This window comes from Amphibalanus amphitrite, unplaced genomic scaffold (genome assembly GCF_019059575.1).
Source record: "Amphibalanus amphitrite isolate SeventyFive unplaced genomic scaffold, NRLGWU_Aamphi_draft 000135F_arrow, whole genome shotgun sequence".
In the NCBI taxonomy this organism is placed as follows: domain Eukaryota; kingdom Metazoa; phylum Arthropoda; class Thecostraca; order Balanomorpha; family Balanidae; genus Amphibalanus; species Amphibalanus amphitrite.
The window spans coordinates 271137-283308 of NW_024881630.1; the positions used below are offsets into that span (position 1 = coordinate 271137).

Consider the following 12172-nt stretch of genomic DNA (forward strand, 5'->3'; position numbering starts at 1 on the left):
GCTACTTCCAATTCCTGAATACCCCAATAAATGTGAAATAGCATATTATGGACCATTTTCAACACTCTTGCTGCCTCGCTGGCATGGATGGAGGCCTCATAAACGACCTGTCAGTTCAAGCTCTATAACTTGCATTAGCATCAATGGATTGCAACAAAATTTTCAGGATCTCAAGTTCAAACAATTTTACACGTACCACGTAAATTTCGAGGCAATGACCCGAATGACCTGTGACCTATTCGGTATACCCCAAGGCAAGGTCAACTTGCGACACTGACACTACTTACGACTGCTATTTCAATTTTGTAAGTTGTGTCGCAAATCAGGCAACGTGCAATACATTAAAATTACATTAACCCACACCAAAACACACTATACCTACCAAATCAAGTTCTTCAGCACCCCTAAGGCCAGTGCACTGGCACGGGGCACGTCCAAGGTCAAATCGCGTTTCTCAGATTTTCGGTTTGTTATTTTCATCAAGGTTTTGATAGGTGCTCGCACGGTAGCCATGTTGGGATAGGTGAATTAAAGGTTAAATTATTTAAATATTTTAAAATAATTTAAGACCTGCCAAGCCTAACAATACGCAGAATAATAACCAGAATTAAAAATTGTATTGTGATAAAAATTTATATGTGAATCGAAAGGGTCCGCTAAAAATGACCTTGACCTTTGACCAGTCATTTAGCCGTAGTTTGACCTTGCCAAAACAAGAAAAACCAGCAGTAGCATCTCCAACATTGGTTGCATCATTGAGCATAAAATTATTGAAATCTAAGGGGTCCACCTTTCTCACCTGACCACGTGGTCACTTCCACTTCCTGTATTACACATACGTGACCTTGATTCTGACCTTTGACCTACTATATATCAGTTCGTGCTGCTTGCCAAAGTAAGATACTGATATTTTTGAAATCAGCTCTTCATGGACTATAGTTGTACCAATTTTTACGAGAATCCAAAGGGTCCGCCGAGAATGACCTTGAACTTTGACCTGAGATTCCTCAGTTCTTAGGGGGTGCCAAGCCTAGGTGATTTATTTTCATAATAAGCATGTCCTGCTCTATCTATCCTGTGAATTTAAATCGATTCTGAGGGGTCCGTTTTTGTCATTTTTTCCACGAATGTGGTGCTGGAATCCGAATCCGAATTTGAAGCCAACTTTATGAACGTCTTTTTGGCGATTAGATTTCATGTAGGTGCGAAATTGCAGTCTAAGCTTTTTCAGCATTCAATTAGCTCTCAAATGATGTTATATATTCACCAGTAGATGGAAATATCATAGCAGTGTATTGCAAAAAAAAACTACCAACATCGAGATCAAGATAAGGTAACTTGAACTAGACATCAGACAAAACAAGACGAGATATGAGCCTTGGGCATTTTTGTGTGAAATTAATTGGTAGGCTCTTTTCTGGCCTCGGCTCTAGCATCGAATCATTGTAATGGTTTATTTTAGTGTGAAATACAAGCTTTGTTTGTGGCTGCTCCATTTCCAGTTGCTGACCTACCATGCACATTCACTTTTCAAATATTGAAATGTCACATTCTTTGATCTGTCGCTGTTCGGTCACAGTTTTTTATCAGCAGGCTGCGAGCATGCTGCTGTTTCTTGGCTCCTCATTGGTCGAATTCACGTAATCTATTCATCTGACCAATGAGAGGCCAAGAAGCGCCAGCAATAAGTTATTGCCAATAACTTCCTTATATGGGAAAACCGACTGCATGCTGATAAAAATATCAACCGAACAGAGCTCTTGTCAGGGTCTAGTTGTGGATGCCAAGTCTATTTTCACTATGCAATACTACAGGGATAATGCTACTGGATTCTTATTACATCTTGGTCAACGGTCCTAGCAGCCACCAGGCAGCGGCTAGCCTACTAATATGAAGGACACTATGTTTCTAATCTTCTAGTACGGCCTTAGCCCTTAGGGTACTTGTAGTGTATACTGTATGCTAGATTAAACCATGCCTGTGGGATCCAGCATGGTTGATGTGGGCAGAGGCAGATCAAAATTATGCCGTTTGGGGGGGGGCAAATGCCCATTTTATCCCCCCCCTGGATCCGCCATTGGATGTGGGCTGGTGCAGATTTGTTCTCTGCCTCTTGGGGTCTGGGGCTGATCAACTCTGCTGCCATGTTCAATATTCTGGGTGTAACACAAGCATTTCAATGCAAATGGCTTATGCTGATACTTGATAGTGATAATGATGTAGGTAGGTTATGACATTGAGAAAATTGAAGTGTTTCATTTTCCAGAACCTTGAGTAAAAAATCACACCTAATGGGGAAAACATTTTCATCCCAAATATAAAAAGTGGCTATCTTTGAGAGAATGTCTCGTGCATTCAAACAACCAGGATACATATGACAATGACTGATGATGGTTACCTATTGGTTGGGGCATCAATGTTATCTTCTCCCAGATCTTGTCAGGATCCTTGCATTACACTCTATGTTTTAACCTGGCATTGAAATGGTGTTGCACCCTTTGTGAAAATACTTTAGGTATTAGCATCACTTTACTCATTCTAGGATTTTTTGTCTTTATTGGCATGCCAACTAAAATCAAACTTAAGAACACGACATTTGTCATTGATCAAAGACATATGTCATGAGCTGCAATTTTTGGTACCGTAAGGTGGGGTTATTTGAGACAGTGGGGCTATTTGAGACAGTATTTAAAATTACTATAAAATAAAAACCACTTAAAATTTATGCTTAATTTTTTGCTCAGGCGATTTACTGCTCGATTCCACACCTCCCTGAGCAAAAATATCACACAAAAATCAAACGATCTTCATTTTATAACGATTTTAAATACTGTCTCAAATAGCCCCACTGTCTCAAATAGCCCCACTTTACGGTATGTATTAGCCCTAAGAGCACTATTAATGCTGTTTTTATCAATTGTTGCCATGCTTTTGAGTATTCCCAGTATCCCCCTATATTGTATTGAGTAAGACTATGGACAGTTGATAGGGACTAGTCCAGCATTGAGATGAGGTTGGAGGTGTTTATGGTTCCTTAGTGTTTTGACAACTGTTTGATCTGTATCAACTTCATCTGATCATCCCTATGATAGCTTTGACAGTTCCATTTGATTGCCTTCTGTCAACAGTCCACAGCTGCAGTAGCTTCACAATTTTCATGCCAAACCAACTCTTCTCTTTACAGGGAGGCTGCCCCTGCAAGATTCTTATACCTGTGATGAGCAACTGAGCTTTGGTATCATTTTTGATTGTCAATTAGGTATTGTACTTTGGTTACTTTTTGTTATGAAAAATCAAAACAGTGGTTGCACTTATGTCTGCCAGTAGCAGACAAGGTAGGTGGCCACAGCCCCTTTCAAATGTTTGTCATGCTAGTTGCAGTTGCACAATGCACTTGTTAGGTCTCACAAATGGTAGTAAAACCTCACCACTTTTTACAATAGCCCTTAAAAGGACTGTTACCCAGGAATTTACTAGCAGCTAAATGAATGTTGTCCATTCAATGTTGTTGTCATGCTGATAGTAAAATCATTGCCAGTATGGTCATACTCAAATCTGGTACCTATCGATATAAGCTTTATCTTTATGAAATCGTTATCGTTACAGCTATTGAAAATAGAAAGATCTTAGAAGAGTTAGAGGCTCGGAAAAAGCAGATGCTTTTGAAACCAGGGGCGGTTCCATCTGCATCGGGAGCTCCCAGTACTCCAGTGAGTGTTATCTGCATATCTCCCATTTAATTTATCACTGTTGTCAAACAATCATTGTGATATAAAGATGCGTTTCTTCACCTTCTTTGTTTTTTATAGCTGATGTGTATGCCGATCCTTTTATTTTTCATTTTCCCTGTATTATTCTATTCTTCGTTTTTCATTCTCGTTCTCTTGCTCTCGGCTCTCGTTTTTTTCCATCTATTTATGCCGATGACGGCTAACGCATGTCTGCTTGTGCTGTCAGGTGGGTCCGGCCTCTGCCGGAGGCCATCTGCTGTCGCCAGCGCAGCGGCAGGCGCTCCAGCAGGCCAACAGCTCCTCGTTTGGCTACTTTGTACCTCAGGAGTCGCTGTTCGGTAACCTGGTGATGCCCGTCATCCCCCGGCTGGAGCCCGCCGGCGTCCGCAAAGACAAGTAGGTCCGTCCGCCCGCTGAGCGCCGCCCGCCGCCATGGCCGTTTGCATGAAGCTGTGGCAGCTGGAGTCGCTGCTCCAGCAGCTGGACGGCTTCGAGCGTCCCAAGGTGAAGTTGGAGCAGTACGTGACGCCGGCGCACATTGCCGCCTGTCTGCTGCACACGGCGCAGGCTTCGTTCGGCGACATCGCCGGCCGCGCGGTGGCCGACCTCGGCTGCGGGCCGGGCGTGCTGGCCGCCGGCGCGGCCGCGCTCGGCGCCGGCTCCGTGCTCGCCGTCGATATCGACGAGGACGCGCTGGCCACGGCCCGCGCGAACCTGGAGGAGGCGGAGCTGCCGGCCGTCGATCTGCTGCAGGCCGACGTGCAGGAGGTGGCGCAGCTCTGGCGGCAGCCCGTCGACACGGTCATCACCAACCCGCCGTTCGGCACCAAACGCAACGCCGGCGCCGACATGCGCTTTCTGCAGGCGGCCCTGGAGCTGGCCGGCTCGGCCGTGTACTCGCTGCACAAGCGGAGCACGCGCCGGCACGTGCAGCGCCAGTCCGAGCTGTGGGCGGCGCGCGCCACAGTGGTGGCCGAACTGCGCTACGACCTGCCCAGCACGTACGGCTTCCACCGGCGCGCGTCTGTGGACATTGAGGTGGACCTGTGGCGCACAGTGCCCGGCCGGTAGGTCGACAGCGGCGGCACGGCCGCCACCGGGGCTTCGTACTTTCCTGGCGATAACACATTTCCTCTCTGCATTCCTAACAACTATCATTCTGGGATATTGTGTGTTGTGGAATACGATGTTTGCATACTGTTTTCAGTTTTTACTTCTTACTTTTTCCATGTGTAACTAGACTTATGCTCAGTTAAGCAGATAATATGTGTTCAATTGTCTCTGACCAATGTTGTTGATACTGTGCTGGGAAATAAAGGCGATATGTGGAGGTGTACAGCCGCGTATTATGGGTAATTCTGGTCTGAATCGCTACACCTCGTACTGATAGGGAAGGCAGTGATATATGTACGAAACTCTTGGAGTGGGGCGGTATCTCGCTGATCTCTGGCCAGTCACGGTAAACTGCAATGCACTTTTATCGTCGCGAATCAATGATGCCGTCTGTGTGAGGTCTTGTTTACCTTCAATTTCATTCAATGATAGCCGGGCTTAAGGCTACTGAAAGGTCATGCTCGGGAAAATCTACCGTAAAAGATCCTCACCTATAATAGATCCAGATTGAACCGAACCTCGGAAAAAGCTGAAATTGCCCCAATTCTAAAAATTATCGTTTCATCAAAAATATTTTGATTTTGTGCTAACCTAGTTTCGTTTCTCCGGGTACTCTGAACGAAAAGGGTCGGGTAGGTCAACCTTCAGTAGAGCAGACTCGGTATAGCAGGCCTCTTTAGGTATTGGTGCTACTGCCTTGTGCGGTATAGCAGTCACCGGTAGGTACGGTTTACTGCTATGAGCGGTATATAGCTGCCTCTAATTGCTGTGGTGCTACTGTTGTATGCGGTATAGCAGTGTTCCGTAGGCACGGTGTTACTTCTGTGTGCGGTGTAGCAGTCTCTAGGTATATGGGTGGTGTTACTGTGTTGTGTACGGTATAGCAGTCTCTATAGGGGACCATGTTACTGCTGTGTGCTGTGTAGCAGTCTCCAGTTGCTGTGGTGTTACGGTATGACAGTCTTTATAAGGGACCGTGTTACTGCTGTGTGCTGTGTAGCAGTCTCCAATTGCTATGGTGTTAGTTTTGTGTACGGTATGACAGTCTCCATAAGGGACCTTAGTATATGACTGAAGATCGTTTTTCCATTGGAGCACGTGTTGAGGATTAGTGTGGTTAGGAGTGTTACTGCTGTGTGCTGTGTAGCAGTCTCCAGTTTCTAATCTGTGGTGCTACTGTGGTATGCCGTATAGCAGTGTTCCGTAGGGTGTTACTTCTGTGTGCGGTGTAGCAGTCTACAGTTAAATGGGTGATGCTTCTGTTGTGTGCGGTATAGCAGAGTCTCCACTCTCCAGTGTCTGTGGTGCTACTTTTGTGTGCGGTGTAGCAGTTTCCCGTGGGGACGGTGATACTGTTGTGTGCGGTATAGCAGTCTCCGATAGGTAGGTACGTCGATACTGCTGTGTGTGGTATGGAAGTCTCCATAAGGGATAGCATTACTGTTGTGCGGTATAGGAGTCTCCTGATGGTACGGTGCCTTGTGCGGCCTAGCAGTCTCCATAAGAGATGAGGCTACTGTCGTGTGCGGTATAACAGTCCCCATAAGGGAGGGTGGTACTAATGTGTGCGGTATAGCAGTCTCCCTAGTGGACTGTGTTACTGCTATGTGGGGTATAGCAGTGTTCATAAGGGATGGTGTTACTGTTGTGTGCGGTATAGCAGTCTCCAGTAAGGGCTGTGGTAGGTGTAATGACGGCCTCAGGATAGCGGCAAACGGCTTTTGCCTGCAGAAAGCCTACAGTTACGTTACTTCTCAAGTTTGCTAACACCCCATTTAATATTATTTAAATGTATATTTGACGTGACTCGCTCGTAAGTAAGACTTATGGAACACTTTACATGGATGATCGTAGATAAAGCACGATGACTAGATATATACCCCGGCTAGCCCAGACTTACGATCACGCGTCGCCGATGAATGAGATAGACACAGTTACAGGAAAATAAAAATCAAATCAACACCTGAGCGCACGAACAGCCACTCACTATGCCAATGGCTCCCGTTTGGAGCATTGCACTTCCCGTCAGTGTACAGTCTGTCTTAAAAGTACCGCGCAAAGTGACGGTGGATCCATCAAGCCTGACCGAGGAAGGGCCTGCTATAATTTAAAAGTGACCGAACCAATTGACCTGGGGAATGGACGAGGATGTCCATTGCTTCGGTGACCTAAATTTAGCAGTCCTTCATCGGTCAGGCTTGATGGATCCACTCGTCACTTTGCGCGGTACTTTTAAGACAGACTGTACTGAAGCTCCTGCTGCTGCCATTGCTGCTACTCCTAGCTAGTAGCTACTGTCCTACTCCCGCTCCGGCTCCGGCTCAAGGACGTCATCAGTGACGCTGTCGTCTGCCTGCAGCGCGGTGCGCAGCCGGCGACCGACCAGCTGGTTCAGCCGCTCGGGCTGCCAGCCCTTGGGCTCGGCCACCTTGACGGCGAGGTCGGCGGCCGTCAGCCGACAACCGGCCGCCAGCTCGCGGCGTGCCACCACCGTCTTGCCCAGTTTGAGCCAGCAGGCGTGCTCGCTGGACTGGACGGCCTTCGCGGGCGTGCCGAGCGCCAGCTCCAGCCGCCGGATGTCGGACACCAGGGCGGCCAGCTGCGCCGGCTCTAGCGAGCACGCGTGGTCCGAGCCGCGCCAGCTGTGGTCCAGCGTCACGTGGCGCTCCACAATCTGTGGCGACACACGCGCAGCTGTAAGTAGCGTTCCATTACGTCCATCGACATGCACGGAATGTAATGATTATTGGCGAGACAATCTAAATATGTAGATTGTCCTTACCGTTAAAAAAACGTGATGTAATCCTGATGTATCGGCGTGTCATTAAGAGCAAAGGAAAGAATTTTCCTCGGGCCGGTCCGAGCGGTTCCCACCTTTGCACCCAGTGCGACGGCCGCCACGGTGATGGCCGTGCCCTGCTCGTGGCCCGAGTAGCCGATGACGGCGCGCGGGAACGCCTGCTGGTACTGCTGGAGCACTCGCAGGTGTACATGCTCGTCGGGAGTCGGGTAGGCGGAGGTGCACTGGAGCAGTGCCAGCTGGCTGGTATGCCGCAGCACCAGTTCGTACACGCGCCGCACCGTCTCCAGCGACTGCATACCTGTCCGAACACACGCGCACATCAGTACATCTGCACCAGCGTGATACGTAAAAACGTAAGGGAGAAAATCCGTGAGATATCTCCCAAACCAAACTGATTCAATAGCATCCATATTTGGGACATTTTCGCTGGTGAGACAGTCTGTGGGTGGCCTGTGGAGCTCACAACCCGTATTAGTTATTTGCTGACACATGTCATTACAGGATCGTGCCGAGCGAGAGATGCTCATTGAAAATTTAATCCTGCTCCGGAGCTGAACACTGAACAGCGAGGGCCAAGTGGTATGCGACCCCCGCCCAGTCTGCCGACCACCAGTGGAACTGGAGACAACCCCTCTCCAGCCCAGCCTGCCGCTCACCTGTGGAAACGACCACGGGCCGGCCTCGGCCGGCGATCTCGGAGATCATCGGTAGGTTGTCGGCGTCTCCGGAGCCCACTTTGACGAACGGCACGTCCAGCTCCTCCAGAAACTCGGCCGAGACCGGATCCATTGCCGAGGCCGTGAACAGGATATCGACCTGTGTACAGGGTCGATATCCACTTACACTCCATCAAAACACCGGTAGATCCCCCGTCAAACACAGCGTCCCATTAATCGCATGTAGCGTGGGGTAGCGTATCAATCATCGTTTCGCATTAAAGTCCCAAGATAGCGAGGCTCGCGGCGCGGGTACCTGCCTGTTTGGCGTACTCCTGCAGCTCCCGGTAGGCGCTCCTCCTGAGCTCCAGGTGGGCCTTGTGCTCGCCGTAGGTGGCGCCCCACGAGTGAGGCCCCTCGTACGGCCGACGGAGCGCCGAGCCGGTAAACTTGTCCGGCAGGCTGCTCTTCTGCAGCTTGACGCAGTCGGCGCCGCATCTCTGGAATGGGTCCGGCCGACAGCTGACAGTGCACACTCAGTGACAGTAACAGCGCTTTCCTACTCATTTTCGTGTAGCTCGGCAGAAAGATACATTGGTTTTGCCTCGAATAGATGCGAGGCTTTCTTAGCGGTCTTCCACGCCAGGGTCTGCCGCCCAGACCCGATGGGTGGGGTTGGTGCGAAAGTCACGGTCCGACCCGAGTGCACAATGCACATATCGATGAAAAATCGACATCTAAATTCCAAATCCCCGGATCAGACACGTCTGAGTGTGAGCGCAGCCGGCACGGCGGCATTGCGACGGTAGCTACTCACCTTCGCCATGTCGATCATCCGCTTGGCGATGTCGACGTCGCCCTGGTGGTTCTGGCCGATCTCTGCGACGATCAGACATGGATGGTGGCCGCCGATGCGCCGGCCGCTGCCACCGGCGAGCTGTATCGTCGGCCCGGACATGTCGGCGGGCCGCCTCAGACCACCCGGTCCCTCACCCTATCAACTCGGGATACCTCGGTCCGTCCCCCCTCGCCGACGCACGGTGCCGGCGAGCGCGGTCCCTCACCCTCCGGTCCTTTCCACCTTCTCAGTACTGCAGCACGGGAGATTGTGAGCTTCGCTTGCGCTGCCGCGAACCACGATCCCCCAGTGCTTATGGCGCCGAGACCACGATATTCCTCTGCCGCTAACGACTGCGGTCTTTAGCCGCTCAGACTGTCGGCCGATTTATCTACCGATCGCGCTCACACGCCCTCGTCTGCTGATAAGACAAACGTCCAGCGAACAGGCGGAGTCTTCACTGGCTGCTGTCAGCCACCTGCCAGGGTTTGTTTGCAAGGCTAAGGTTCGCCGCGGCCACCAGCCGTCAGTCTGGGATCGGGGCCCGGCTGCAATGCCTCGAGCCCCTATCCATTGCAACGCGCACCAAATGCTCCAACTACGACTGGGGTATCACCAGACAACAACGCATAGGTACTAGCGAGAAACGAGCAAGGGCCGAAAGAAAAATCCGAAAAGAAGAAAATCGTTTTCGAAAACTGGAGATCATAACTAGGCAAATGTTGCTATGTAGATGTATACACAAGCGTGCAGGCTCAGCATTGCAAGACAAACAACACGGATTCACTAGAAATTTATTACGTGCAAGTTAAAAATGCTTAACAGAAATAAATATTGTCTATAATAAATAAAACAGCAACAAACGCGTTCCAACAGTTCAACCCGACAATACAGACGTCTGGGTAATGGCGATAGATGAGCGGTGTAAGCTTGTAGCATGCGAGATATTTTCAGGCGATGTGACATAAACATAATTAATGCAACAAATGCGGCTCTTGACAGCCCTGAGCTCTACTGGACAGGCTCCATAGTGACCTCAAACAGCTCCGCATCCTCTTCGGCACCAGCCAGCGCCTCGTGCTTAAAGAACGTGGCATGGAGCATAATAACAAAGAACGAAGCGCCAATGACCCAGAAGAGGGCCGAGCTGGCGCCGACGATCAGGAAGATGGGCACGCTGAGCAGCGCCACACCTGCGTATTGCTGCGCCAGCGGCACCTCGCGGCCGGCCACCATCAGCTTCCGCTCCTGCTGGCGCAGTCGCAGGATGTGGCAGCCGCCGGCCAGCGCGCCCAGCGCAATCAGCAGCAGCGGCGACGTCAGCAGGCAGTACACGAACAGACCCAGGAACACAAACACGTAGTTGCTCTGGAAGTGATCGATGTTCTTCACCAGGCGCTTGGACCAGCGCGGCAGCGAGTCCGGCTTGCCAAAGTTGTTGACATTGATGAACTGCAGCCAGGGCCGAATGTTCTGACGCCGACTGGCGATCCACTCTCGCACCGCCGGGCTGGCCAGCTTAGCCTGCATCTTCTTCAGTACGGTGCTGTGCTGGCTGAGGTCACCCTGCAGGTCCTCGTCGGCGGGATCTTCGGCCGCCACCAGAATCGCACTCTCCAGCTTTTCCAGCTCAGTCAGGGACATCACCCTGGACACTGAACAGTGCAGACTACTTACCGATAGATACCCTGCAAAAAAAAAAACATTTTGAGGTCATTTTATGCCTTTCCTATCCCTTCTTCCCGGGCGATCGCGAGAGCCTGAGGATTGATAATGCCTGGAATCTCATACAGTGATCAGCTTTTTCTTTTCATCCATTGTCATTTTCCTAATGCATGTCATTTTCCTCACGCATCTCAATTCTCAATCCTCATACTTTTAAGCGGTGCACGTCCGACAGATCCCTCCTCGCATTTGTTTGGGAAAAAACGCGAAAAAGCCAACCACAACAAAACTGTCAGTACCCTCGGCCTCGAGTTGAGCAATTTTAAGCATACCCTGAAAATTTCACAACCAGGTGACCTTTGAACTGTTGCCCAAGACCATGTCAGCCCAGAATTTTGATTCGGTGCATGTCCAAGCACATTATCCGTGAGTTTCCATGCTTTGTGTGATTAGAACTGCCCCAGCTCTCAACATGTGAAATAACGCATTGGTTATCAACATGGAAATAACACGTTATCAACAATGTGAAATAACGCTTGTCCCATGCATTTTCATTGCTTTCATCACGGGAAGGTGAGGATGAGGTCACTGATGATTGGTAACCTGTCCCGTAACATATTTTTTAAAATCATATTTTGACAGGCATTCTCACTGTTTGAGCACTGAGACATAAGTTATAATCATTCTGATGAGTTCTGAATGATTTATCCAAAATGTAGGGAGACTCGAACTCGACCATTAAATGACCAATACTGATACACAGCTTAGCATGGCTTGGGGAGCATTCTGGTCTAGGAGTAAGTTCCTTGCCTATAGATTCAGCCATCAAGGTGCTGAATCTATCGGCAATGCCTCGTGCTGCCGCCCCCTGAGCGCTTGGAACAGGGTGAGAATTCCGGTTAGCACTCGGTCCACCAGATATGGTGCTTAACCCAAAAGCATTAACGAACCAGCCTTAGCATGGCTTATGCTAGCAGCCAGAAATGTTTATGTAGAAAATGCCCGATGCCGGTTATAATTTAATATTGCATACCATGGATGATCAGTGATAAATATTGCTTGAAATTTAATCACCAACACCCCACTCACCGAATTACTTGAAATTTACTCACGAACACCCCACTCACCGAAGAAGACCAGCAGCTCTCTCGTATTGGAAATAACGGAAATAACGGGACCGGTGCCTTGAGGACAACACAAGGATTTCCACGTAGACAGTAATTGTGTTCAATTACTGAGATCTAGCAGGCTGCTATGAAAAAGATAGCAAATCATTCGTCAGATTCTGCTTGCTGTCATGCTGCAGCGTTCAGATACGCTAATGCTTTATAAATGAACAGACATAACTTGCGCATCCAAGGCATTT

At 49.4% G+C, this 12172-nt stretch overlaps 3 protein-coding genes across 9 annotated transcripts; 1 reads left to right on the forward strand and 2 right to left on the reverse strand.

The window, feature by feature from the left end:
* The first annotated feature begins 923 nt into the window (after positions 1–923).
* Positions 924–5067, forward strand: LOC122382216 (rRNA N6-adenosine-methyltransferase METTL5-like). 4 transcript variants are annotated; one of them, XM_043367263.1, is made up of 4 exons: positions 924–938; positions 3185–3335; positions 3607–3710; positions 3958–5067. In XM_043367263.1, the coding sequence occupies exon 4, from the start codon at positions 4164–4166 to the stop codon at positions 4800–4802; it is 639 nt and encodes a 212-aa protein (XP_043223198.1). In that variant the 5' UTR covers positions 924–938; positions 3185–3335; positions 3607–3710; positions 3958–4163; the 3' UTR covers positions 4803–5067. The 4 variants fall into 4 exon arrangements, with proteins under 4 accessions (XP_043223198.1, XP_043223197.1, XP_043223201.1 ...); XM_043367262.1 differs by lacking the exon at positions 924–938 and adding an exon at positions 1179–1198; XM_043367261.1 differs by lacking the exon at positions 924–938 and adding an exon at positions 1213–1333.
* Positions 5068–7068: 2001 nt separating this feature from the next.
* Positions 7069–9853, reverse strand: LOC122382217 (sialic acid synthase-like). Its single transcript, XM_043367267.1, has 5 exons — positions 9121–9853; positions 8624–8803; positions 8304–8463; positions 7719–7945; positions 7069–7518 (listed from the first exon to the last, which is right to left on the reverse strand). Exons 1-5 carry the CDS (start codon positions 9259–9261, stop codon positions 7144–7146), a joined length of 1083 nt encoding a protein of 360 aa, XP_043223202.1. The 5' UTR covers positions 9262–9853; the 3' UTR covers positions 7069–7143.
* A 66-nt stretch (positions 9854–9919) lies between these two features.
* Positions 9920–12089, reverse strand: LOC122382218 (prenylated Rab acceptor protein 1-like). 4 transcript variants are annotated; one of them, XM_043367269.1, is made up of 2 exons: positions 11919–12089; positions 9920–10829 (listed from the first exon to the last, which is right to left on the reverse strand). In XM_043367269.1, exon 2 carries the CDS (start codon positions 10783–10785, stop codon positions 10153–10155), a length of 633 nt encoding a protein of 210 aa, XP_043223204.1. In that variant the 5' UTR covers positions 10786–10829; positions 11919–12089; the 3' UTR covers positions 9920–10152. The 4 variants fall into 4 exon arrangements, with proteins under 4 accessions (XP_043223204.1, XP_043223203.1, XP_043223206.1 ...); XM_043367268.1 differs by having other exon boundaries at positions 11934–12088; XM_043367271.1 differs by having other exon boundaries at positions 11896–11923.
* Positions 12090–12172: the final 83 nt, after the last annotated feature.

Bases quoted from the DNA above. Each gene is read 5' to 3' on its own strand.
- LOC122382216 (XM_043367263.1), top strand. From the start codon at position 4,164: ATGGCCGTTTGCATGAAGCTGTGGCAGCTGGAGTCGCTGCTCCAGCAG.
- LOC122382217 (XM_043367267.1), bottom strand. From the start codon at position 9,261: ATGTCCGGGCCGACGATACAGCTCGCCGGTGGCAGCGGCCGGCGCATC. The intron at 8,804-9,120 runs GTGAGTAGCTAC...GACCCATTCCAG, and splicing joins GGATGATCGACATGGCGAAG to AGATGCGGCGCCGACTGCGT. The intron at 7,946-8,303 runs GTGAGCGGCAGG...GTGTTCGGACAG, and splicing joins GCCCGTGGTCGTTTCCACAG to GTATGCAGTCGCTGGAGACG.
- LOC122382218 (XM_043367269.1), bottom strand. From the start codon at position 10,785: ATGTCCCTGACTGAGCTGGAAAAGCTGGAGAGTGCGATTCTGGTGGCG.